General features: G+C 36.7%; 2 protein-coding genes across 3 annotated transcripts; one reads left to right on the forward strand and one right to left on the reverse strand.

The window, feature by feature from the left end:
* The first annotated feature begins 1,437 nt into the window (after nucleotides 1-1,437).
* Nucleotides 1,438-2,767, forward strand: LOC132059601 (peptide chain release factor PrfB1, chloroplastic-like). Its single transcript, XM_059452252.1, has 2 exons — nucleotides 1,438-1,656; nucleotides 2,345-2,767. Exons 1-2 carry the CDS (start codon nucleotides 1,464-1,466, stop codon nucleotides 2,653-2,655), a joined length of 504 nt encoding a protein of 167 aa, XP_059308235.1. The 5' UTR covers nucleotides 1,438-1,463; the 3' UTR covers nucleotides 2,656-2,767.
* A 2,539-nt stretch (nucleotides 2,768-5,306) lies between these two features.
* Nucleotides 5,307-22,971, reverse strand: LOC132059602 (uncharacterized). 2 transcript variants are annotated; one of them, XM_059452253.1, is made up of 12 exons: nucleotides 22,748-22,966; nucleotides 22,607-22,662; nucleotides 22,487-22,520; nucleotides 22,167-22,265; nucleotides 21,958-22,106; nucleotides 21,454-21,492; nucleotides 16,232-16,324; nucleotides 15,569-15,667; nucleotides 13,288-13,368; nucleotides 8,001-8,084; nucleotides 6,101-6,166; nucleotides 5,307-5,713 (listed from the first exon to the last, which is right to left on the reverse strand). In XM_059452253.1, the coding sequence occupies exons 1-12, from the start codon at nucleotides 22,827-22,829 to the stop codon at nucleotides 5,627-5,629; spliced, it is 969 nt and encodes a 322-aa protein (XP_059308236.1). In that variant the 5' UTR covers nucleotides 22,830-22,966; the 3' UTR covers nucleotides 5,307-5,626. The 2 variants fall into 2 exon arrangements, with proteins under 2 accessions (XP_059308236.1, XP_059308237.1); XM_059452254.1 differs by lacking the exon at nucleotides 22,167-22,265 and having other exon boundaries at nucleotides 22,748-22,971.
* Between the last annotated feature and the right edge of the window lie 4,728 nt (nucleotides 22,972-27,699).

Below are 27,699 nucleotides of genomic sequence, written 5' to 3' on the forward strand. Positions count from 1 at the left end.
TATGTACATACACTTGAGAAAAATTTCAGAGTATGACGAAAAAGAAAAAAAAACAATCTAGGGAAGAAAGTGGTTTTGTTTTCTTCTTTATACCAACACTTACCTTAAATGGTCACATAATGATGCGCATTTTTTCCTGAAATTGACTTTTTCTTATCTATTTGAAAATATGTCTTCTTTTTCTTGGAGAAAGAGATCTGGTACAAAAGAAGAGCCACTTGATGGAGTTCAATAAAATGAGCTTTGGTTTTATTCAAAATAGGCTCATTTTGATTTTAACAAAATACTCCCGCCTCCCATTTTGTACAATTGGACATGGATTTTGAGAATAAAATATGAGTGGTCTAGTAAATTTGAGTTCTTGAAAGTTGTGAAAGTAGCATCGAATTTTATTAGTGAGTTGGTGTCAAACATTTTTATATTTCTATTTTTCGTTTTTTTCTTCATTGGCGCTTTTCTTAGCTAAAGCTCATGCTTTAATTGCGTTTTGCGCTGAAAACTTCAACAGATTTGGCGCTTTTGTGCTTTCCACTTTTGAAAACTCTCTTTTTAGTCTTATCTCAAAAGGAATGTTACCTCTCTATATTTAGAAACAAGTTAACTTTAAAACTCTCACTTTACCCTTAAAAATAAAACTGATCTTTGAAAATGCAGACGCCTACACCAAAGCGCTGAGGAAGGTTTGCTTCTTCACATGGGTGGCGTCTAGGGGGGTGATATTGACGGGAGAATCTTAGGAAAAGAAAGGTTGTGTGCATAAGCTGGTGTTTCCTATGTAAGGAGGAAGCTGAGGACGTGGATCATATTCCGTTACATTGCAAATTAGTCACGAGGTTATGGTGGGATATTTTTAGATGGTTTGATGTTTCTTGGGTTATGCCAAAATCCGTGAAGGAGTTTATGTTCAACTGGAAGAGTGGAGCTGGGAGAAGAAGGCACAAGACTTGGGATGTTACTGCTCTTGCTTTTTTGTGGGTTGTTTGGAAAGAAAGAAATAAGAGAGCTTTTGAAGGGGTGGAGATGAACTTTGCTCAATTGAGGAGTAGTCTCCGATCTCTTATTTACTTTTGGTGCACCCATGTAGTTCCAGCTTGTATAGAGGATTGGGTGTCTTTTGGAGAGAACCATATGTTGTAGGTCTGTCCTTGTTTGGTATATCTCTTGTATACGGCCAAATGGCCTTGTTATCAATGAAAACTTTTACTTGATCACAAAAAAGAAAAGAAAAAACTAAAGCGCCAATTAAGCAAGGTGAAGCGCACAGCCTGGTTTCAGGGTTTAAGTGTGCTTTAAATGAGCCTTTAACAAAACTAGTGAAAAAGGAGCAATATGTCATTGTTTCATTAACCACTTAATTCTGATACCGTGCATCTTAGCATAATCTATCATTTTTCTATCTTCCTAGCAAGAATTTCTTCTTATTTTCATACATCGACAATATGTAAATCTTTGAAGTGGTGACTATGCAGACAAGCTTCTCAGGCATTGAGGTTATGCCTCTTCTTCCTGAAGACTCAACAGATGTTGAAATTCCTGAAGAAGACTTGGATATCAGCTTTACAAGAGCAGGTGGAAAAGGAGGTCAAAATGTTAACAAGGTTGAGACTGCAGTTCGCATCACTCATATTCCCACAGGCGTAGCTGTTCGTTGTACAGGTTTTTCTTTGAAACCTTTTTTCTCTATTATATTATCTGTAGCAAAGGAATTTCCGGTGGAGCGGTGAAATGCGTAGAGATCGGAAAGAACACCAACGGCGTGGCTACTGCTGTTTTACCGGTCTGTCTGTAGTGTGATAAAGATGAGACGGAATTCTAGGATTCCTCCTGGAGGCAAATACTTTTATGCATACCTCTTCTGGTTGATCCACACCATCCTCTATTCTCGTAAGATGATACACACTAGCTAACAGCCCGCCAGGCGCTACATCATAGGCACATTGAGAGCAAAGTTGTTTCTTTTTTTTTTTTCAAATCCAAAAAGCTCTTCTTACTAAGTTTGTTCTGACTTTGAGACACCGTAGGCTGTGGTGGGTAAGTGTTGGATCTTTCTGGCTTATATTGCCATATGGACTCAGAGAGATTAGAGTTGTAAAATTGTTATTAGCCCAATAAAACTATCATACCTTTGATATTAGCACGTTATGTTTTTGTTCACTTCCCATCCTTTGCCTCTTTCCCTTGAAAGATTACTACGGTTAAAGCATCATTTTTCTTATCTGAAATTCTTGCCATCAAGTAGTTTCTGATGTACTATTAATTGCAAAACTCTATGATAATATTGTAGCTGCTACTATGGAATCTTGAGGCGTAATACTAATAGTAGATTTTTATGTGACAATTGCAGAGGAGAGGTCACAGCTAGCAAATAAGATAAAAGCTCTTAGCCGATTGAAAGCTAAATTGTTGGTGATTGCTGAGGAGCAAAGGGCATCTGAAATAAAGCAAATAAGAGGAGATGTAGTGAAGGCTGAATGGGGCCAGCAGATAAGAAACTATGTCTTCCATCCTTACAAGCTGGTAAAAGATGTAAGGACTTCTTATGAAACTTCTGATATCACTTCTGTCATGGATGGTGACTTAGATCCTTTTATCAAGGCCTATCTTAAGCACAAGTACACTTTGGCAGCAAACCCTACTGGACTCACTTCATCCTAAACTTGGAAACAATATTCTGTAAATGAATCGCTAGAAGATCTGTAAGGTTGTTATACCATATATTTGTGTTTGGTTGTGTCTGAGTAATGATAAATTCGAATTCCTTCTCTCTTTTTCTTTTCTCTAGGGTTAAACCCCTGTGGTATCCGGAGTAGAAATGACGCCACTTATAATACCCCTTATTGAAACATGTCTAGTTTTAAAAAATTATTTAAAGTTTAGCAAGTTTTGGCAAACTTCAGACTGAACCTCCTGCTGCTGCTACTCCTTGAAGTTTTGGAGTTGGGTTATGCCGAAACGTTATTTCATGCTCGGTGGTCCCAAAGTCAACTTCAGACCTTCAAGTTTGAAGTTAGGCTTTGACAGAGCTTAACTTCAATGCACTTCGCTCAGCTCATATTCAGAACTCATTGTTCCGACTATACACGCCGCGTAGGGCCTTTTAAGTGTGGAAGTGCTCCCCACTAAGAGCCCCTAAGAGTTTCATTTTTTTGCACGGATTGCCCTTCGTTTGGGGTGGTCTTTAAATTTTGCCACTCAAATTTGTGGTCTTTAAATTTTGCCCTTCATATTTGTGGTCTTTAAATTTTGCCCTTTGCTTGGAAAGATGAGCGAATACATGAAATTAGGTTCAACCCCCGCTCAAGCATAAAATAAAAAAATAATTTCGCAAGGCGGGACTAGGGGAGTGTATGCCCTGGATCCGGCATACAATCTTTAAGAAAAAGTTAAAGTTATGCCGGATCCGCATAACTAAAAATGCACCCCTCAGGGACTTTTAGTTAAACATAACTAAAAGTACGCGAGGGGGCATATAAAATTTAAACTTTGCCTTATAAGGCAAACTTTTTTTTTGGTTGAAAGTCTATTTTATTCCATCCAAAAAACTTGTATTAAAGACAAAGTTGAAGCGAACTTCAACCGTACATGGTAAAATTCCTACTCACTAACTTGTATAAGTCAAACTAGAGCAACTATTACATTAAAAAAACAACGCTTTCTTTAATCAACTACACTTAGCTAGGGATAGCAATTCATAGCGAAGAGCTCTCCATTTGAAATTGTTCTTTTTGCCTTGGATGTGAATATGTTGTGCAATCTCTCTGCAGAGTCTATCGTGAAGAAACCGAGTATTTTGAAATCGAGTAGGTTCCTTTCTCTCCAAACCAATGCCACTAGCATACCAAAAATGCGACAAGTAATGGAGCAAGTGCTTTGATTTGTGTCTAGCAATGTGTGAGATCCATGTGATTTCAGCTTACTTTCCCCCTATTCTTCTAGTGTACCCCGGCCCATACCAACAATCGCACCACAATCCTTTTTGTGATGGAGCATTCAAAATAAAGATGGGAAAATATTTTTGGAGTACGCCCACGAAGATGGGAAAATATTTCGAAGTCTATCAACAAATTGCTAATCTACCTTGTATTGCCGACCAAAGTGTGAATTTGTATCCGGGATGGACATTTGGTTGTAGCATAATACTTTTCCATGTAACTTTGGTATATATGCTTGAAAAAATACATATATATGCTTCAAGGCAAAGTTTTGCTATAAGGCATAAGTATGCCCCCATCGGCATAAGTTTGGTAAATCCTTAACAAGTTTATGCCGATGGGGGCATACTTTTAATGGGCAAACTTTTATCTCTTTGATCCGGCATAAACTTATGAAGGAATTATCAAAGTTATCTTTTAAATCCCAAATGATACTTATGTCAAGTCCGCCCATAAGGCATAAGTATCTTAAGTCCGCATAACTTTGTTAATTCCTTCACAATCAGTATGTCACGGGGGCATAGCGAAAAAATTTAAACTTTGCCTTATCGAATTTTTTTTAAAATTTTTAATTGTGTGGGGTTGAACAACGAAACCTATGGGATTTAGCGAAGGGCAAAATTTAAAGATTTCAAATATGAAGGGCAAAATTTAAAGACCACCCCAAAAGAAGGGCAATTCTGCGAATTGCCCAAGAGTTTCTTTATTGGCTCAAACCTAAGGCCCATGATTAAGGTAGCGGGATTTCATTCATCTAACCGCATTCTTCTGATACCTTGTTACTCGGCTGGAAATGATTTCAAGAAAACTATTTGCGCTTTTTAATAGGTACAAATTGTCTTCTGAGTATGTCGTTGTAAATTGTTTTCTGCCCTTTTTCTCCACGTAAAGTCCAATCCTGGGATTAACATAGTAATTGGGATATGTATTATTGGTAAAGCCTATGCTTATAATTGTTTATTCTCAATTGCTAACTAAATTTGTTGTATGATGAGTTGACATATTTTACATTCTTATGCGAACCACGCAAAGGGAAAACGCATTACCACAGAACAAGTCGTCGAACAGACCTATTATCTTTGGTCTTAGCATTTGATCATTAAATCCTTTAAAGGTCACCAACGACTTCGCTTGGAAAGATTTGTTTAATTATTCCCTCTTTCCCTTTTTATCCAGTGTTTAAGGTTTTGGCACTCACTAAAAAATCGCACAATAGTATTAACCATACGGAATAATTTACTAAATTACTCTGATCTCTCTCTTAATTGAGTATTTAATGATTATATGCCTTCTTGGAGAAGTGTAAAATCGTAAAACAGATTACTAGTTTCTTCTTTATGTTATAAAAAAAGTGACATATTTTAAACCAAATCGTCTAGCTAAATGCTAGGACAATACCAACAATTGTTATAATTCTCATGAACGATCCAGTAAAACCGGAGCCACATCTCATAAAGATCAAACATTGGACTTGATGAGTTTGTCGTCTGACAAATTAAGCATAAGATAATCCTATTCTTCGGCACATTTGCATAGCTGAGGGTGATGAAGCAAAGCTTTTAGAGACTTTAAACGAATAAAAGAAAGCAAACAGAACGGTGCGCATTATTATGAAGAAAAAAAGGCTTGAATTCTTGAAAACATGGTTCTCTCATCTTTGTCTCCTATTGGTAAAAGGTGTGCCAACATGACGTTTAGCTTTCCTTCTTTTGGTCAAAGAGCAAGTTGACGGAGTATGCGTTGCCTTTCTGTGCAGCAGCTTCCACACGTTTTCCACCAATCTGTATAAGAATCAATAGTTTAGAGGCTAATGTGCCTGACGTAACCACATCTTGGCCATAATGTACTAAATATTTAATAATTTGAGTTTAAGTTTTATGCATTGATCGATCAAATCATGGGGAAAAAAAAAATGTAGGTAACTCTATATAAGAAGCATTTATTTGCAAGAAAAAATCGTTTAAGTGCTCTGCTACAGCAGACCAAACTACATTGGCAGCGTAAAAGTTCTTTCACTATCATTGCATATAACTTAAATCCTAAATAGCTTGACCAATGTAAATTCTTTCATAATGTTAGTATATATAACTTGAGTCCATAATCTATTAGTCTTGAAACAGTTCCAAATTGTAAACAACCAAAATTTTGCACGAATAACCATATAATACCTTGTCCATAAGCCAATAGCCCACCGATGGCATATACTGCACCAAGTACATAACAGCAAGTACAGGCTGCATCAGTAGCCAAAATATTAGTGCTACTAGTAGCCGTTTGCACTAGTACAATTGAAATTATTATGAAAGAAAAAAAAGAGTACAGAACGGATTACGAAAGTTTTAATATGAAGTACCGAAAGTAGGAGTCTACTTCTGTGAACTGAATGGGACAATCAGAAGATCGGTTTAGGAGATAGAGTTTTAAAACTGGTTCTTAGATATTCCATATTATGTATTGCTAAAAGACATCGGACACTGTAACAAGACAAACCTTCAACTAAACTAAATAAAGAGCTGATGTTGGTGTAGTAACTTCACGTGAAAATGTTCACAGGAATATTGGAACACAGAAGGACATAAATAAACTCGGTAATATATGAGGAAGAACAAGATTTCAACATTCACTAATAGACGGTATCTGTAATACCCCTACGCCGACAATATGTACGTATCTAAACACCTCATACCCATCTAGCAGACTTACCTACCCAAACCGTCAAACAACTCCTATTCATAGAAGCTTATGCAAGAATTAAGTCCATAAGTGAGACTCCTCCAGCAGCCAAACTCCAACCTGTAAGTTCATCCACCGTTTGCTTTATCTATATACTAGAAGGCTCTGTTGGGGTTTGAGTGTTTTACTGCATCACTAATGCATTTTGAGCTTCAAAATTAGTAGTTTAACAAAATAGATACCAAGCTAGCGTTCTGATGCTAAATACATCCGCCACATGAATTTTTAATCTTTCACCATATGCTTTTCTTCTTACAGTTAACAAGGATGTATATCCTCGTGACAAGGATTTTACTACTACTGTTTTCTTTATGATGAAAGAAGAAATAATTTCCAACCACTGCTTACATCGCATATTTATTCTAATAACATGTTACATGGAATTCGATTCTCATTTTAACTCCAGCTGACATAATACAAAACATATTTTCCCATCTATATATCACCGTGTTTATAACATAACTAATACATCTACATAGTTTAATTGTTAGCCATATCAGCAATATTTTGTTAACTTGACAATACAATTATAGGAAAATAACCATTAAGTAGAGTATCGACTTGAAAGTCCCCCGTCTTTAAAAATGACTCAACTCTCAATTATAATTTGTGTAGATTGACCACAACAGTGGAATACTGAAATTCTAGCAACGAGTCTTTAAACTCGGATTTAAAGTAACCCTTTAGAAGTGCTTTCCCTCAATGGATTCATGTACTATGAGTTTCAAATGCATTAAAAGAATTTTATAAATGTAATTTTGTGCTCGTGCATGTGGGGACGAGCGTGTGGAAGTGTCACCATATTTATGAATTTCATGACCACTATTTAATTCAGATGATGCTTGTACTTATTTTCATACGTTTATCAATTACAATCTATGAGACACAAATGAAGAAAAAGAGATGCCAATGATTTAATTTTCACATATGATGATTATGCTTTAATAAGCCAAAGGGTTGTGTTGGTGATGTTTTGGGAGGAATCATTAGATAAATGAGTGGGTACATGGACATACGGGTTCAATGCACCAGAACCACACATGCCAGTGTGGGATTATGTTTATCCACTTATGATACTAGTGGTGTACTTGGATTCATTTCGGGTCTTGCTAGCATACCCTATCCTACTCGTACGGCATTATGAGTTGGTGAAAATGATATCGTTGGCACATGCTCTTCACAAGAAAAATAAGCTGTATCGCCATGACAAATTTTATAGCATCTAGTCCACGCATATATAACCTTGCAGATTTAAAATTACAATAAATGTGCCATAACCTCAATGATTAGTGTAACTCTGAAAACACGAATGCTAATTAAATGTCATGATCAAACCTTATATGATATCCAAGCTTCTTTGATACCGTGGCTGGCAGCAACAATTGTCAGCTCCGCACACCTTGCTGATGATACACGCCGCTATATATAATTTTAAGATAAAGAGTTAACAGGACTAATTTGCGAAAATTAGTCACATGCTCCAAATGTATCAGAAAGAGGAAAAAATAAACTTCTTACTGAGAGCAGGGAAGAATTTTATATAGAGTCCAAATCAGATGAATTATTCTCTACGTAGTCAAAGAGTACCATAGTAGCAATTTATGGTTGCATCCTTGTACTTTCACAGCATCATCTTGATACGGTTTTTTAATAAATCTTACCTTATCAAAAAAAATAAAGCAATTTATTGTTGCAGAGGTTTCACAGGAGACTGATGAAAACTTTAATACCATGTGCTCCCTTTTAGAAATACTCAGAGATTTGAAAGCATATATAGCCAGAATTACAATCATCACACAAATACTAATATCAGTATAAGGTTTTAATTTTTCTCATATGAAGGATTGCTTTAGTACCAACTGAGATGTCTTGTTGTGGAGACAAGACAGGAGAGGAAAAGAAAGAGATTAGAGCATTGAAGAATATTGGATGAGAGGGGAGAGAGAATGAGAACAGAGGATTCTTGAAGTAAATAAATTTGTTAACTATCGTCCTCCAGTTACACCTTTACAGCAAAAACCATTATGAAACAGCCAGAAGCCAACAATATAGCTACTTTGAAATGGATTTACACAACTAAACATTAATTAACCAATTTGTAGAATGCTAAAGGAAAAAGATATTTTTGAGTTTTGACTCCATCTTTAAAATCACGGGATCATACACCTGATATGAATGGTCCAAGGGGCAAGGACAAACTCCTACCCATTGTTTCATCACATTATGCTTCAAGATATTGTCACAAATACAATGAGGAAAAAAGATTTACGGGGAAAGCTCCAAATCAAAGTGTAGGGTTCATCTCTGTGATGCCCCAACTATTTTAACGAATACTAAAGTATTGAGTTAACACTCCTACAAAGAAAAATACATGGAAAGATTGATTTCTGTTTCAAAAAAAAAAAAAAAAGTTTGTAAAAGTGCTTAAATAGATGTTAAAGGATAATATGAAATTAAGCTATGTGAGTACAATTGCTAAAACATATAAGAAATGGAAGAAACGTGCTGGATGCCAAGTGTAGGAAACAACTCATTTATGCTCCAATACACGACCAACACAAGGTCTAGAATTTGGCCCAAGTGTGGAAAACAACTTTATTGTGCTCCAAAATGTGACCACCACACGGTCACATGTAGGTATAAAGTTTCAGATTTCAGGAAAATAAATGTTTTGAGCATTGGGTCTTCTGCCACAAAGCAAATACGACTTTGGGCAAAGTCTCACACTTAAAGTGAGCATTATGGACCTTTTTAAGATTATTTCACGTCATTAATCCCAGTTTAAACATGGGGGCTTGCATCAAAATCCATAGATTCCACTATTGAACCTTCACGGTTTGGTTAGAACACCCAATTGGGAATTCCCAAGGTTTCTTCACATTGAGGTAATTCTATTCACCATTATTAGTACTAGATTAGGACGGTAAACCATGATCGAGTACAAGCTAAGTGACGTAACCAATGTGGCAGATGTGGAAGTGAGGATTGATACACAAGTCATCTCCAAAAGTATAACAACAACAACAACAACAGCCCAGTGAAATCCCATCGTGAAATGCAGAGGGTAAGAGTATGTACGCAGACACCTCTCACCAAGGTAGGACGGTACATTTCGAAAGACCCTCGGCTCGATAAAAGCATAAAAAGTAAGATAAGGTTAAGAGATTCGGAAAAGAGATTCAAAGCGATATGGAAGAAATAATGCAAAGCGACGGAGATAACACGGGATAATCACAACACGGGAAATAACGGATAATAGCGAGAATCGGAGCGAGAGAACACGGGATAATCAAAGCATAGGAAATAACGGATAATAACGAAATCGGAGCACAAAAAATTATATTGCAATAATGCGACTACTAATAAGAACGGATAGCGAGACTATCTACTAGCCTTCTACCTTAATTTGGGTCCTCCAAACCCTCCTATCTAAGGTCATGTCATACAAGGAAATTGGGAGATTGACGATGATGAGCGGGGTGGATGAAATGGAGGCTTGCATCCGGTGTCTTGTGTGATAAGAACGTGCCACCAAGATTTAAAGGTAAGTTTTACTAAGTGGTTGTCATACCAGTTATGTTGGTTGTCAAGAACTCACACGCCCAGAAGATGAAAGTAGCAGAAAGGAGGATGTTGAAATGGATGTGTGGGCATACTAGGAAAGATAAGACTAGAAACGAAGATATTCGGGATAAGGTGCGAGTGGCCTCAGTGGTGAGGGAGGCGAGATTGAGATGGTTCGACATGTGAAGAGGAGGAGCACAGATGCCTCAGTAAGGAGGTTGGCGGTGAGAGGTTTGAGGAGAGGTAAAGGTAGACCGAAGAAGTATTGGGGAGAGGTGATTAGATAGGACATGGCACACCTGCAGCTTACTGAGGACATGACCCTAGATAGGAAAATATGAAGGTCGAGGATTAGGGTAGAAAGTTAGTAGGTAGTCCACCGTTGCCTAGTTTCCCTTATCGGTATTGTTATTATTACTCTCCTATTGTCTTATTTTTTTATTGTATGTTACTTGTTACTTGTTTACTTTGCTTCGATTCTTAGTATTATTTGTTATTGCTCTTTACATTCTCTTCTCTTTATTTTTTTAGCATGACTTCTTCACTAATGTATTTCCTTTCCATACTTGTTTTTATTTTTTTATTTTATTACATAGGGGGTAGGGGAAGGGAAAATGAGGGAGGGTATTTCAACGTGGGGATTCGAACCCTCACCAACAAGGTGAAAGTTCAGGTAGACAACCAACTGAGCTACTACATCCCTCCTCCATACTTGTTTTTGTTATGCTTTACTTGAGGGTCTATAGGAAACCACCTCTCTACCTTCTCAGAGGTAGAGGTAAGGCTGCGTAAACACCACCCTCCCCAGACCCCACTTGTGGGATTACACTGGGTATGTTGTTGTTGTTGTTGTTGTTGTTGTTGTTGTTTAACCACGATGTTAAGCCAAGTTGGCAATTTGAAGGGGATTGAACAAACCCTAATCTTACATTGATGGAATTCATTGAGAAATTGGGGAAAAGGTGGAATCTTTATTATGGGTGATGAATTTTATTATTGGGAATGTTATGAAAGATGATTCTAAATCATTGGAGTATTAAGAATATAGCGGGTAAGCTTGATTTCCACATAGTAGAGGAAAAACTGACAAATTAGAGGACTTGAGCTGATGTTCCTAAGTTAAAGTGAACAAAGTTGAAATCTTTGAACATGTATTGACTTATGTCGAACCCGATTATCAGGTGAAGTGTGAATTGTAATTTGGATTGGTTTGATGGACAGGAGAAGTTGAAGTTAAGTGTATAGCTCGAGATAAGTTAAGGCTTACTCCCCTAATAGCGAATTCTGGTAGAATCCGCGTACTCTATATGTTCGATGAAATGCCTAAGCAAGGTTTTGTTATGATATAGTAACCAGTTCAATCCATTCTCACTCAGTACAGTCTTATATGAAAATGTTACTATTAACCAGTTCAATCCATTCTCACTCAGTACAGTCTTATATGAAAATGTTACTATTATTTGCAATATTTGTAGCTCAGTATGACTTGTACGATATTTTGCTCAGTCTTTAGCAAAGCATATGCTTACGTGTATCAGTGCTAGCTATATTCCATTGGTGTGATATTTGTATTCAGTTCAGTGCATTAATGTGATCACATTCGGACAGGAAAGCTAGCCGACCTCCCCTTGCATGAGTGCCACAAGGGCCAAGATTAGCTTACCCACGCTCATCGGGGCGATTGTTTGGTGAGGAGATAGGCTGAAACTCCTCGTGCATGTTATCAGATTTCACGTCCGCAGGGCCACAATTACATGTTTATTAGAAGTGTGGGCACACTTCTCGCGCGTGTTTCCAGATCTCACGTATGCAAGGCCCTTAGTTATCAGTTTTCATACTTTATGATTTTCATGTTTACTTGTGAAACATGTTTCCTTGTTTATTATGTTCTTACCCAGAAAATCTAGCTCTGCCTTTCTAGGAGATAGTCTATCAGACTTACTGGGTATCGTGGGTGATACTTAGTCCGAGAGGCCCTGTTTCCATTTCCTTAAATGCGGATACTGCTGACCACGTTCCAGGTGTGACAAGATAAGTTCAGACCCTAGCTCAACTTACCTCCACCATCTTCTATGGAGGGAGGTCGTGCTCTATTATGTTATGCAGTATGTTGCTCGGACTCTTCAAAAATGTCAACGGGCGCGTGTCAGATTCTCCAAAATTAGTGTATTTTTGGAGAACCCGACACAGGTGCGGCATCGAAAGTGAAGAGTCCGCGCAACTTAGGTTATTCTAGACATTTCAGTATTCCAGGGTATGCCCGAAGACATTATGTAGTCGGTATTATTAGAGGGCCCTATGTTGCTCGGACTCTTCACTTTCGGTGCCGCGCCGTGTCGACACGACATGGGTGTGGGTGTGGGTGTGGGATCCGTGCCGTCTGGTCAGCAATTTTTGGGTACTTTGACCAAAATCGAGGGAGAAATTCCGGACAGATTCAATGATTTATGTAATCAAAACAAAAAGCTATGGTGAAATTGAAGAAAATGGAATAACTTGTATATAGAAATTTCTATGTCACTCCTTTTCCTTTTATCTCCCTTGAGATTCTCCTCTTGATCAATATTTTCTCCTCGAAGCTTTCCACGCAATATCTCAAAATTTAGGTTTTATAACTCTATTTTTTAAGATTTTGAATTATTTTTTGCCGAATCCCCGCACCCGTATCCGTACGAGGATCCGTACCCTCGTATCTTAAAATTTAGATCGTGACGAATCCGACCTCTAGATCCGTACCAGTATCCGACACCCGCACCCGAGTCCGAGCAACATAGTTAGAGGCTCATGACTTATCCTACTGGGTGTTAGTCAGTTTTACAGTACAACTTTAGCATTTTGTTACAACTCCGATGTTTCAGTTATGTTAATCATGTTGGCCCTTCCAGGTAATTCAGACAACTTAGTCAGATATATTATCAGTCAGCTAAATACAGGATTCGCTCATCGGACAGTAAGTGTGGGTAAGTTCCAGAAGATGGAATACGAGCACTGCTCAGCCTATTATTGTAGACATTCAGCTAAAAACACATCTAATCAGAATAAAGAGAAAGATAATCACCTCGGTTGAACCAGTTCTTGGATTGGGAGTTTCTACAGGCCCTGGGCAAACTACAGTGACCTTGATACCTTTACGACAGAGCTGCAAAGGGAAAAGAATTAGATGACGACAGAGCTGTTAAGGTAAAAGAATTAGATGAATGCTAAGATAAGTAAAAGCAATAAGATGATAATAAACAAGGTTCTGGATCATTTATGAGGGTATTGAGGAAGCTAGACTAATAATGATAATATTATGGATTGTTGGAATCAAACACCATACTGGCCCAAATTCAGCTTCCAGCTTAAGAGGACGTCTTCTGTTATGTATATATGAAATTTTCGTACTTGAATAATTTCATTGATTAAGAAAAGAGAGAAAAAAAGTGGTGATGAGGAGCACATCACCCCTCGAGTCCATAAAAAATTGAACCTGCTTGTAGATTAATAGTCTATCGGCTATAATGGGATATACTGTCAACAAGCTGTTCGGATAGATCTCATAATTATTTCTTCCTGCGACTCTTTCAGATGACTAAACCAAGCTACATTAATGAAGCAGATCCGGAGAAAAAAGCTTTGCCAGCTTATTTACTGGGTTTATTGCTAGGGCAGTAAATACTGTAACCATAATAAACCAAAATTATCTTCACCTCAACTTCAAGTGAATGATGGGAAAAGATTGTAATACTATCACCCCAGCCCCCCCCCCCCCCACCCCTCTTCATAGAAATAAGCAACTAGTAAAATAACTATTGCACCTACTTTCCACTTCACATTTATTGTTTGAATAAGAAAAGAAGATGTCACAACTAGAAGAAAGCAAAACCAACAAAGGACAATCTCCTCAGCTACAAGCAGCATACGTGGCAGTTAGCCCAGTAAAGATGTCTAATCTACAACCATAACAGAAAATGGAACTCTGTAAAAGATCCCTTCTGCTTCATACCATAAAGAAGCCATCCCAAAACAACTCTATCCTGAGATAAGATATAGAAACAAGACGTCCTCAAAGACTCTAGAGTTTCATCCCAATTATATAAACTATCAAACTGTAAACGGGACACTTCCTTAGAGGCTCCTGCCCTCCTATTTGTCAGTCTGCAAAGCATGTCAGGAATGTTAGCAAGTAACTCATACAGCTCTTTGATCTAGAAATAGTCTTGTATCATGTTATTAGTAAAATAGACCAGCGTGTGAGCAATAGATGATGTTTTCTCACAGCGGACTGCACCAATGAGCAAAAAACCTAGTTCCTCCCCTGTTGTTCCAGACGATTAACAATGAATTTACCACAATTAATGGCCACATAAAAGCTTTTAATTTGAAGGAACTTTTGCCTTCCAGATAAACGAGGATAAATAAAAGCTCTAGGGACTTGAAAGGGGGCAAGATATATCTAGGACTTGCATCACAGATATTTGCACCACTCATTTCAGACACTTATCTTTGATTAACCATGTTTACAATAGAAGTTCAATGAAAAAGGATCTTCCTTTACTGCAGGCAAAGAGGTTAGAAAGAAGAATCTCCAGCAGAGAAGGTAATGAAATGATCCGCCAAAAAATATTAACAATGAAATATAAACCAGAGAAGCAGAAACTATTTTAGAAAGTCTAAAGAGAGAGTCACATTCTTTTGTGAAGTGCTTATTCTGTAAGCAGAATGATTCAACAAAAATTTGAAGCCTTCGGCAATACAAGAAAGCTATTATATACATAAGCTTGAAGAAATGTTTATATGTGGAGAATGCATAGCACAGAAACATCCTTCCTCTTTTCTCTAAGAACAGAGTATTTGCTGGACACAATGACGATTAGTGAGACGAGGACAGCAGTCATCTTTAACTAGTTTAAGTAACCCCACAAGGGTGCATAGATGCAAAAGGAAACAACCCTTTGTGCTCAACTTACTGTAGCCGAAGTAATGCGGCTGTAGACTCAGCATGTTTCTTAATCCGTCTATTTTCAAATTCAGTTCCTTTGGCCTTGGGGAAGACAACTAGGTCACGGAATGTAATTATAGACAACAACAACATACCCAGTGGACCAAAAAAATAATTAGGTCATGGAGAAAGTATTAGTTTATGTTTATCTTTTTCCAAGCACACAATATTCCACATTCTTAGACTGCCCTATGAATTCACCCCTATAGTTAAAAGCATACAATTGTGGCACTATAAACATCTAGCCCTATTAACAAATTCAGCCATTATCCAAATAGTTCTCACAGCCTTGATGAAAACTATAAAAGAATTGTACTAATGTATAGAAAGGCATTGCTAGATGATCTATGATGTATACCTCAGAACGCAAGGTGTGGAAATACCCATTTACTGCAAATTTGGAAGCAGAGTATACTGCCTGACCTGGTGCAGGAGTCTTTCCAGCTGCACTGCTCATCTGGAAATAAAAATAAATCAAATGAATTTTTTCTACTCTCCCTCATCCAGGGGTACATAAAGTACCGAGAACTAAATGTTGTGCACATAATTACAAAGGAACAGAACGATTACAAAGTGGACAAACTTTTTCTGCCATGAGGGCCACATAACAGCATGATAAATACAGCTTACCAAGAGAATTGTTGTGTTAGGTATATTCTTTTTAGATTACCGACGTATTTGAGTTTCACATGCATGTCTAGCCATAAAGTTTTTGCATAGAAACGAACGAAGTTAACTCAGAAAATCAGAATTGTATAGGAGAAGAACCAAAAGGATTACTCCGCAGAAGGAATCCTCTGATCCTAAAAGATTGTACTAAAGCAACATAACTTTAGAAGATTATACTGCAACAACTTAGGTAAACCGTCAGCCAGCATTTTGTGTGAGATAGCAAAGTTTTACATTGCCTAATTGATAATTTAGTAGATTGTTGGCCGGAACAAGTTTTGCTATCAGGTTATAGCATCAAGATAACTGTAGTCACAACAATTAGCAGCACCTTTCTGATGATTCTACTTACCACAACAAAATGTCCTCTTCCCCGCTTTAGCATGTAAGGTACAAGCATCCGCGTCAGCGATATGGGGCCCACGACATTCACATTTAGCGTTGCCTACTAACAGATCAGATATGATATGAGTATTTGATTAACACAATAGAAACCTAAATTCATAATCGAAAGTCATATATTATCAAGTCGCCATGGGTAGGTGGATATCCACAAGAACAGAGGCAATTCAGCACAGAAGACACTAATATAAAAATAGTTCAAACATAAAAAATTGAACCAATGCCAGCCTGTTCAAAGAAACTAAAAGAAGAGTCATAAGAGCATCAGAACTCTTTTTCTGACAATTCCTCTGTAGAGATAGCAAAACCATAAAAACATGCTCATGCTTTGGATGACAAAGTCTCCACCAAAAAAAAATGAAGCTCCCCTTTTTAAGGAAAAAAGGTTACTCCAACATATTACACCAGGAAGGGCCTGCATCCAAAAAAAAAAAAACTATTTTCTGCCTAACTAATTATACCCAAACTGACATCTCTTACAAGCTAGACACCTAGAAAACCTAGATGGCCCATATGATGTACATTTGGAGACCAAATGAAATTCAAGTGCCATTTATAATTTCCTTCGTGTTGCTTGAATTCTTTTTTCCCTCCATCCTCCTGTTTTTGCAGTAGTTGGTAACTCTGTGATCAAGCCCCCTCAGTTCTCTTTGCTTCTTAGTCTCCAAGTTTCACCTCTTCCTTTCCTTTTTGTAGAATGGCAACAATTTATATATATCAGTGCACGAAAACAGTGCCAAAACCATATGTACAGATGTGAAGCGAAAACCAAAAAAGCTATCCTAGCTATTTACATAGCTTCTAAAATTTCTAGGATAGCCACAATATCCACTAGGGCTTCCTCTTTACACCAAAAATGAAATAACAAAAGGGAGTTCATCTTGATCTTTTTTTTTTCTTTTTTTTTTTTTTTTTTTTTTTTTTTTTAAAGGTAACTCTTTCAGAAGAGGGAGTTCATCTTGATCTTCTGAATTTCATTACCCATGCCTCCAAAGCATCTCTAATTTCCTTCCCTCCAATTTGATTACCCGTGCCTCCAAAGCATCTCAAATTTCGTTCCCTCCAAAGAGTCCAGCAAATACATGGTGGGATCATCTTCCATCTGTTCTTATGTCTGGGTAAACCTCCTACCCCATTCCAACATTTCAACAACTGCAAAGAGCTTTTAGGCATTGACCATTTGATACCTCTCGTAAAAAGATGTTCCAGGTTTGAGAAGTCACCTCACAATGTAAAAAAGATGACAGTTAGTTTCAGCTTCCTTACCTCAAAGATACAATCTTGAAGATAATTGCATGCCTCTCTTCTTTAAATTTTCATCTGTTAAGCATGCCTATTTCACTACCAACCACATAAAGCATGCCACTTCGTATGGAATTCTAACTTCCCATATGTGCTTCCATGGCCACAACTCTGGCTGATTGGTTGATTGTTCAGGATCTGATATACAGAATTGACTGTAAACATTCCTTTGTTGTGCCCCTGCCACCATATCATGTCAAACTCTGGCTCTAAACCCTTGAGCTGTTCCAACATCTTATAAAATTTAGCAATTCTTGAGATCTCCCAGTCGTCTCATCCCTTCCTTTCATTTCTTTAACCAACCCCTTGTAGCCATATTTTCTCAATGTGCATGAGAAAATGTTAGCTCCCTCTTTTGAACTAAGAGACTCCTTAAAATTACTAATACCCTCTGTATGGATAACATGACAACAAAAGATATTTACATGTTTCAATGATGAGCCACCACAGGGAACAGTTCTTTTCTTACAAGGACTATGTCAGTATATCAAAAGCTATGCATTAAGAAGGGGTTGTCGCAAAATTCGAAAAAACATCAGCATTGAATCCAGCTAATTACACCCCAAATTGACATCTCTTACTAGCTAGATTCTTACAAAGCCTACACGAACTCCATGAGCCAATACATACATATCTATATTATTATAAAAGCACGAATAATAATGTTGAACGACAAACGTATCCTTAAAATGTTGATTGACTTATATACTCTTTTAATCTAATTCTACCATATTTCTATTAGCTATTTTGGTAAATATACAAAACTATCAAAGTTGAAAATAGAGTTTAAAACAAATACTACTTCATAAATGTTGGCAAAAACACATATAGTTCAATCAAACCATCACCATAAGATCGGGGAGAATAAAAGAGCGCATCACCAAAAGAGATTTCAAGAAGTTGACTTTAATCAAGGTAACTTCATTTCTTTTTTTAAATCTCTTTAGAGAATCTTCTATGCAATTCTATATACTTCCTAGATTGTCCATTTGATTTTGCAAAGTCGCATGAGAGCTCACCTTTGTTAAGGATTAAGCATTATGAAACTCCCATGAAATTTTGCTTAACTCCCTTGTAGGACATATTATTTATATATTTTAGTTTCTTTTTCTCGGGCAATGTTAAAAATTAAATATTTATTTTTAATCTCTACCCAGAGTACACAAGCTATGTATAAAAAGAGCTACACACGTATGTACGCAATATATTTATCTATTATGCATTTCTAAAATTCAATAGCTTGATTTGCCTTCTGGGTTGAGCTCGTCGCACGGGGCTTGCCTAGTGGGTTATCTCTCCTGTGTGGTTTGCAGGCTAAGGAGCGGGTTTTATCCTGTGCGCACCCAAAAGATAGCGGTTGCAGGTTCCCTTGTCATCAAAAAAAAAAAAATCAATAGCTTGATTATACTAGGATCCTTAAAGGTGCATCTGAAGGTATAAGGGGCGTGACAGTTTGATAGGTTATTGAATGTGTATTATTTCTATTTTAATTGTTTTTAAGGATTAGGTAGTACTTACTATATATTGAAAACTTCAAAAGTTAGTGTTATTATGAAATTGGGAATATTATTTTCTAGTAACATCTTTTACCTCTCTATTAAAATCAGTGTCTAATAACATTTTTGTACCTCATAAACCAAATATATGTAATTACAAGTAATATTAGGTAGATAGAGAAACTTTATGGCTCGAATTTTTAGAATTCTCTAATTATTACCTATGTCTACTATTTAGGCAGAATACCCTCACCCATTCTTACTAAGAATAGCCTTGATCATGAGCCATATAATTTGCCATTATAAATAAGAACCACAATTCCAACAGTAGTGATTAATATTGACATAACAGAGGTAAGTGGGTCAATTAAGTATCTGAAGTCTAAAGAAAAATCATTAGTGATGATCCAAGACCATACATTTTGATAAAAAGAATTGCTGCTCTTAATATCATCGTAATTTTTTTGCTATCACTCAAAATCGTATATAACATAGTTGTATATTTAGATTCCCCTATTCTATTCCTTAAGTTAAGTATTATCAAAAAAAAAAATGTTAAGCAATTCTCTTGAGCCACCCACCATATACATTGCTCTGGGCCTATGTTGCTCGGACTCTTCAAAAATGTCAACGGGTGCGTGTTGGATTCTCCAAAAGTAGTGTATTTTTGAAGAATCCAACACGGGTGCGGCATCAAAAGTGAAGAGTCAGCGCAACTTAGCTTTGGGATAAGCTCAGAAATAGTATATTTGTATATTTAGATTCCCCTATTCTATTCCCCAAGTTAAGTGATTCTCTTAAGCCACCCACCATATACATTTATACATTGCTTTAGGCTAAGCTCAAAAAGACTACTTTATTTACAAATCAATGTTTGTATTGCAATTTGGTCCACTATTTCAGCTTAAACTTCAAATAGAGAATTTGAAGTTAAAAAACTAGTTTGAGAAGTATTTCAAGTGAAATAAAAGGTTTTCACTAAAACATCTTTGTTCCCAATTGAAAAACACCCAAATATAATTTCTATTTCCAAATATTCTTTTCAACTACTTTTTTTTTAACGTCAACCAAATATTGTCCAAACGCCTACTTAGAAATCAAAATGTGCATGCATGAGTTAAAATTTTCATCCTGTTGTTGCTTGAATTATTTGTCTTTCCATCTTCCTGCTATACAGTAGTAGTTTTTTTTTTTATGATTTAATACGTTATTACAGTAGTATTTGGGAAGTGGAGCCTTGGAGCAACGGTAAAATTATCTCTGTGTGACCTATAGGTCAAGGATTCGAGCCGTGGAAGCAGCCACTAATGCTTGCATCAGGGTAGGTTGTCTACATCATACCCCTTGGGGGGCGGCCCTTCCCCGGACCCTACTAACGCGGGCTGCTTTGTGCACCGGGCTGCCCTTTTTTATTATAGTAGTAGTTGAGTTAGTGCTCAAGTCTCCTAAGTTCACTTTGCTGCGTAGTCTCCGATTTTTTGCATGTTCTCCATTTCTTTAACCAAGTCCTTCAGCATAAGAACTTTTGGCTCTCTCCTCATTTGACTTAAAAGTGATAACTCCTTAGAATAACTCAATTTACTCATATGAACTCTGTTTTGGCCTCGCAAACTACCGTCACATCACTAAAGATAATGGAGATACAGGCATACCTTTCAAATGCAAAGACGTTCCACATTTGGATGACCCCCAAGTAGAACATACTACCATCTCATCTACATCATCATCGGTGTTATCTCCCTAGATTTGACCATTCTACTTTATGCATGACATGTAAGGTAAGCAAGAAACTGCACCTAGAACCCGAAGGGTCTTGAACTCAGCCTGGATAAGACTTCCATCTCATATTGCAGAATATTGTTCTGATAATTAGTATCTCTTGACAGTGATACTGCCTCTAGAGCCTCAAGGATCTTGAACTCAGCCTAGAATAAGCCTAAGACTTCCATTTACTATCCTATATTTTCATACTAAGGATATACAGACATTCTTTTTATAGATAATTTACTCTGGAAATATATCTTCTTTCCTTGAATAAATTGCTTATGATAGTCACTGAAAGGCAAAATAATCTAGCAGGAACATATTCCTAGCCAAAACTATCTCTGGAAACTAACAAATAAACAATAACAGCTAACGGTACTGTTCATGTGGACATAGTACCGCAGTTGACAAACACTTTCTCGTGCTTTAACATCTTCTGTAAATCGAATTATCTGCAGCTGTGGGTGCGTACTACTGAATTGAGAGTCTGCTAGCTCTGATTAAAATGATTAAGAAAAGAACCCATGAACTGACTAGGGTGTTGGATATTTATAGGCTAGGCATGGATATGGACCTAATCTGTACAACATGTTTTATGAAGACATGCTACCTTGAGAGTTTCTTCTGTCACATCCAGAGCAGTAGATTTCTGCAGAAAAGAAAATTAGATTGTTAACTACAACTAGATAGCATTAACAATCATCTCGAATCGACTCAAAGAGAAACTCGGTGAAACCCATAAAGTTCTGCAAGCTACAAAGAGAAAGTTGCAAATTTCAAATGGTCCTTTATAGTGATTTCTCTCACTCCTCTCCCCACCCACCTGAAGTGTCCAATTCTTGAAAACACCCTCTTGTTCTATGCTTTTATAGGAATAGCAAGAGAATTGAATCTCCTCTATGTTAACTGGGTTACTAATGATCTATTAATTTAATGTTGAAATATCTGGGTTAAGAGAACTCCATAAGATGAGTTTGTTCACAACAAGCCCTTCTATCATAGCCCAAAAGGAATAATAATGTCATAATGAATCCAAATGAAAGCACAAACAAACTAATATAATTGATTAGATGCAAGAGAATAATTTGGGCAATAATGAAAGTTCACTACTTACTGGACGCTCATAGGCTGCATTGTGAATCATATAATCCACTCCAGCTGCACCAAAAAATGATTCAGCTTTCTCTACAGCCATACTCAGACTTTCCTCCCCGGAAGTCAAGTCCAACGGTAAAATCATCACATCACTTGGTGCATATTTTCCTGAACAATCCAAAGTAAAAACCAGGATATAAAGAATAGTAAGAAATCAAGAGGCGATACCTGTAAGTTGTTGCTTGACATGCTGTAAGTCAGCTTCATTTCTAGCAGATAAAATGAGTTTTGCCCCTAAACTTGCAAATTGTTTGGCAAGAACTTCCCCTTTTCACCAATACCAACGAATGAGAATGACAATAACAAGTAAAACCAAACCATGTTGGCAATATTTTAGCAGCAATTGCGAGATGACAAACTTATATCTAGACGAATGATCATAGTATAAAAGATAACATAGAAGTTCAAGTGTTATATTGGAAGAAAGCACTAGTTCCAACATAACATAAAGTTGTTTAAATCATCATAACTGAAAGAAAACGAAATACCTATTCCACGACTAGCTCCGGTAATCCAAACAACCTGCACTCAATATCAAAATTAAGGTAATAAATTAAATGTGAAAGTGAAGTAGACACATCAACAGAGAGTAGTACTCCAGGTCAAACCTTATCTTGGATTTCTTCGCGTTTGACTTTCCCTTTTGACAATAATGTGAAGTCCCCTGATAATAAAATGTTTGAAATTTGATTGATGATTGAGATTCAAATTGAAGATGTATGTATCCATAAATGGAATGGAATAGTTACCATCAGCAGTGAGGAACTTGATGAACAAGGCTATGAAGATAACAAGGAAAACCAAACACAACATCATCATCATCATCATCATATTTCTCTCTCTTTACCTCACTTTCGCATTGGGAGATATGCCTTTGCCCTTTTAACCAAATATCCATCACACCAATATACTCTTTTCTTTTTATCTTCTTTTTTTTCAATTTAATTATTTTTCAAGATCCGCTTGGGGTTTGAAGAAAAACAAACAGAAAAGCTTGTTGCAAAGTGTTTCACTTGTAAAATCTTTTCTTGATAAAAACTTAGATTTGTCAACTTTAGTTAATTGGCCACTATAAGATATTCAAGGTAATTATTTCATAAATACTCAACTTCGAAAAGAATTTTCAGCTCCATATCATTTTAACCGAAAATATAATTTCAAGTAATATTGCAAGGCATAAATAATAATAAAAAATTATTCTAAGAATATAAAATTTCATCAAATTAAATAAGTGAGCCAATAAACACAAAATAAATCATAACCTCTAAAATATTCAAAAAAAAGATTCTTAATAAGAACTTAAGCGGGAGTTTTATAACCTTATAAAAAAGGAAAAGAACTTGAGCGGAAGTGGCACCCAACTAAAAGAACCCAATGTCTTGAATTTCTAATTTTAAGAGTTAGAGTTCTCTTGAATTTCTAATTTTAAGAATTTCTAATTTGAAGAAGGTTGGGTTCTAAAGTTAGAAATTCTATATATTTTCTAAGTTCGTAATTTTTGTGTACTAATGATGAATAATATTCTAAATTTTATTAGATGCTCTAATTATGATGAATTGGATCCCAAATAAATAAATTTAATTATTAATTTTTATTTTTTAAGATATTTTTAAAAAAAAATTATAACTGTCACGTCATTAAATATGTACGCGGAATTATATTTCCAGCTAAAATGACTTTGGAGGCCAATTACTCAAAGCTGAGTGACTATGGAGGCCAATTACCCAAAGTTGAGTGACGTTTGGAAGACAAAACAAAGTTGGTGACATAGGAGATAACACGAAGTTGAGTGACTTTTAAAAGAGAAAACTATCACGGCCCAATTCGTGAATCATGATGGCACATACACTGTCCCTCCAGGTAGGCGAACCGTTCCCAAATCGTTTTAGTCATTTATAAGAATTATGCGGAAATAAACAATGATTTAGCTAACAGATTCAAATTATATAAATGATAAGTGCGAAGCAATAACCCCCAAAATGCATCCTGACTAGTACTACAAGAGCCATTATTACATAGATAGAAGTCTGATAGAAGGTACAAATCTCAAATATCAATACCGTCTCAGGAATACAAACTAGACAGTTAAATACAAAGAAGAATCTCCGGGTTATGGATTAGCTATCACGACCCAACCCAAGGGCCATGACGGGCACCCGGAGCTAACCTACCGAGCACTACATGACATACATGCATCTCATAATCATACCTGAGTGGGCCATAATGCTAACTAATAGATGTCATAAACTGTAAGGGACACATGCCAAGATATATATATATATATGTATACGTCACCAAATTGTGCCCATGGATACAAGCCGACAAGGCTATCCAAAAGATATAACGAAATATGGACCGAGAAGGTCATAGGACAACTAACAGTACACATCTGTCTACGAGCCTCTACATAGAGTGCATAACATAATAAGGACGGGATAGGGCCCCACCATACCCATATGTACACAAAAGAATCGTACCAAAATGAGCTGCAACTTCGGAACAAGTGGAGTGCTCCTGTATCAACGCTGATATGACTGCCTAAGGATCCGTACCGTCTCTCTGTCTACTTGCGGGCATGAACGCAACGTCCACAAATAAGAGGAGGTCAGTACGAATAATGTACCGAGTATGTAAGGCATGAAAAACAACATATAAAGATATGAAGGTAACATAGGATAAGAGAATTAACCTATACATCTGATTGCCTCTTAAGGCGGATATCATGCATGCCTTCCTTTAAAAAAACCATTTTTCATACATATATATCATAATACTGTACCCGGCCATGATAGGTTCGGTGTCATTCGTACCCGGCCATGATAGGCTCGGTGTTATCCGTACCCAACTACAGTGGTGGGCATAATAGGTGTCGTACTGACGCCGACTATAGCGCAGTTCGGTGTAAGAAAATAGCTACATATATATAAGCATGCATGAGAGCTCAAAGAAACGTTATGACTTTATCGGAGTGACGTAAGGTCAGTAAACCTCCTATTACCATTATGGAACTATCATCATGAACATATCTTACCTTGAAGGAACAATAATCATAAGAAGAGATCAATATCAAGAATAAAATCAATAACCATATGACAAGATCAATAATCATAAGACAAAGATCAATAATACCATAAGAACATCAAGAACCACAAGCTTCTAATATTACTAGGAATAGGGACTTTATGGATATCATTTGTATGGTTTTGCATCAACAAGATCATGCCATAAGAAAGAAAGAAAGGGACAACCTTAACATACCTTGTTGTCTCCTTAACTACTTAACACATATTCTCTCGAGCTCGCAATTCTACATTCAAAATGATTCATACTAAGGTTAAGCCACTGAAACCCTTATAAGGTCGAACTAGACTAATAAATGAGCTAACGAAATTCGGCAACATTTCTCCTATATCAATTACTTGCTCCAAATCTCAAAACAACGCCCAAACACAACAACAACATCAACAATACCATAGCCGAGAGATAATATTCAAATTAAACTTAAGTCAATCCAAAACTCTCTTGAAAAATCAACCGATAGTTATCAACTTCAACTTAATACCTCATGACTTCTCTACCACCATTCTCTTGACTTTAAGACTTAATTAACCTCCAAATCAACTCAACATAAGCAATAAGATGAAGAACATACCTTATATTTGAAGAACTTCAACCACACACAACTTTCCTCAAGATCAAATTCACCACAACTTCATCTAGGAGCAAGAACCAACACTCTCTATGAACTAGTTGAGGATTTTGGAGTTTGATCCTTTCTTGATTTGATTTGGGGTGTTTATGGATGTTAGAGGGAGCTTAGACATTAGGGATTTATTTTGATGAATAAATGAGGCCTAGGTCATGGAAAAATCTATATATAGGCTGGGAAAAAAATATCCACCGACTTCTAATTTTCTGGATATTTCGAGCAAAGTACGAGACGTACTTCAAAGTATGTCCAATACTGTTCATCCCATACTTGGGGGTAAAAATTTTCAACTTTCTTGAAATTTCGAGTAAGGTAAGTCCAAAATGTACTGGACATACATTTTTGTACGGGCCGTACTTTATCCCGCACTTCTCAAAATTGCTATCTGTCAGTTACATTAGAAAGAAAACTCGCTGAAGTTGAATTTTCATAGGCTATGCATTCCATAACTCTTCATATTCTAGGAGATATACCCCTCTCAAGTTGGACCAAAAGTTCCGGTCCAAAATTCTGCCAAGTTTTCCCAAAGTTTTGACAAACTTAATTTCTTCAATTCACTTGATCTCAAAACCTTTAGACACTTGCTTAACACTTGTTAAAAGTATTCCTTAACCTTATAAGGGTCCCATAAACTCTCCGAGCTTGCGTTAGTTTACTTATGACGCAAATGACGCGAAATTTTTTTTGAGGTGTAACACTAGCCCAAAAGCTCACCCTGATTCAAGTAGACTCCGATCACTCTAGAGGACGGGAACTAAAACTAGTAATAGACTCTGCACTCAAAGGAAGAGTACAGCAAGAGTAGCATCAATACAAACAACAAGTATTGGTAGGTATCATAGGCCGACAACAACTAGTTCACATAGATGAAGAAAAAAATCAACTAGTGGGCAGATAGGCAATCAAACATACTTACAAATCACATTATCCTAATAATCTAGGACTTCCACCGACACATATGTTATACAGAAACTCACTTTCCAAGTCATAAGCCTAGATGAAGCTTCGAAACCACAATTCTGTCGAGTCTCAATAATCTCAAATCGATAATCACGAATCCAAGTTCTGAACCTAGGCAGAGTCACTAATCTACAATCTGGTCCAGTCCATAATCAGATCTATGCCACAACAATGGTACAAACAAACCATACCAAATCAGAATAAAAGAGTCATATGATGATGCAAGATGAAATGTAATGATATAAAATGTAATACAATGCAATGCACTGGCCAAATATCTCAAACCTGTACACACATGCTAAAGGCATTGTTCGCACAATAGTCATGACCCGCGAGGAACCCATGGCGTCCATGTACCACTCGCTCCGGAACATACCTTGGATAACGAGCTCATATACCTTCCGCTCTGAAACAGACTTCGGATCACGGATACACAATAGGCACATCCTCACCCCCTGTCAAATGTGCCTTATACATACCACAAGATAGGCCACATCCTCACCCCCTGTCAGATGTGCCTTATATATATATATATATATATTGTACAGAAGATGAGTATTCAAAATATGGTTCAAATATAGATACCCTAATCTGGAACATCAACACAGATGTAAGCATGACGAATGAGAATGAATGCATACTCAACCATGAAATAAATCAACGAACCAATTCAATCAGCATAGAGAGTCGATGATACCCTTTAATTCCAACTATAGCAATTACACCTCACAATTAAGTCTTGTGTCACCAAAGTGCTCCATTTTCTCATTTATCATCATCAGTACCAAGTCATAATTCAATATCAATATACATGTGAAATAAGAATGTATGCCATGCATATTATCATAATTATACAACACGATTCAGGCTTAATCTCATTATCCTTCCTTTTTCCGATGATAAATGACAGGACCAACATCAATACCAACATTAATCATAATATTATCAACACCAAAATACTCCATAAACATCCCATATGGGTTTTATCCCAAATTTCCACCAATAAAAATATTATACGGGTATTTACCCTTT

This window comes from Lycium ferocissimum, chromosome 6, assembly GCF_029784015.1.
Source record: "Lycium ferocissimum isolate CSIRO_LF1 chromosome 6, AGI_CSIRO_Lferr_CH_V1, whole genome shotgun sequence".
In the NCBI taxonomy this organism is placed as follows: Eukaryota; Viridiplantae; Streptophyta; class Magnoliopsida; order Solanales; family Solanaceae; genus Lycium; species Lycium ferocissimum.

Coding starts and splice junctions, on each gene's coding strand:
- LOC132059601 (XM_059452252.1), top strand. CDS start 1,464: ATGCAGACAAGCTTCTCAGGCATTGAGGTTATGCCTCTTCTTCCTGAA. Junction 1,657..2,344: donor CGTAGCTGTTCGTTGTACAG/GTTTTTCTTTGA, acceptor TGACAATTGCAG/AGGAGAGGTCACAGCTAGCA.
- LOC132059602 (XM_059452253.1), bottom strand. CDS start 22,829: ATGATGATGATGATGATGATGTTGTGTTTGGTTTTCCTTGTTATCTTC. Junction 13,369..15,568: donor TCCACACCTTGCGTTCTGAG/GTATACATCATA, acceptor TTCCCTTTGCAG/CTCTGTCGTAAAGGTATCAA. Junction 5,714..6,100: donor GCTATTGGCTTATGGACAAG/GTATTATATGGT, acceptor ATTCTTATACAG/ATTGGTGGAAAACGTGTGGA.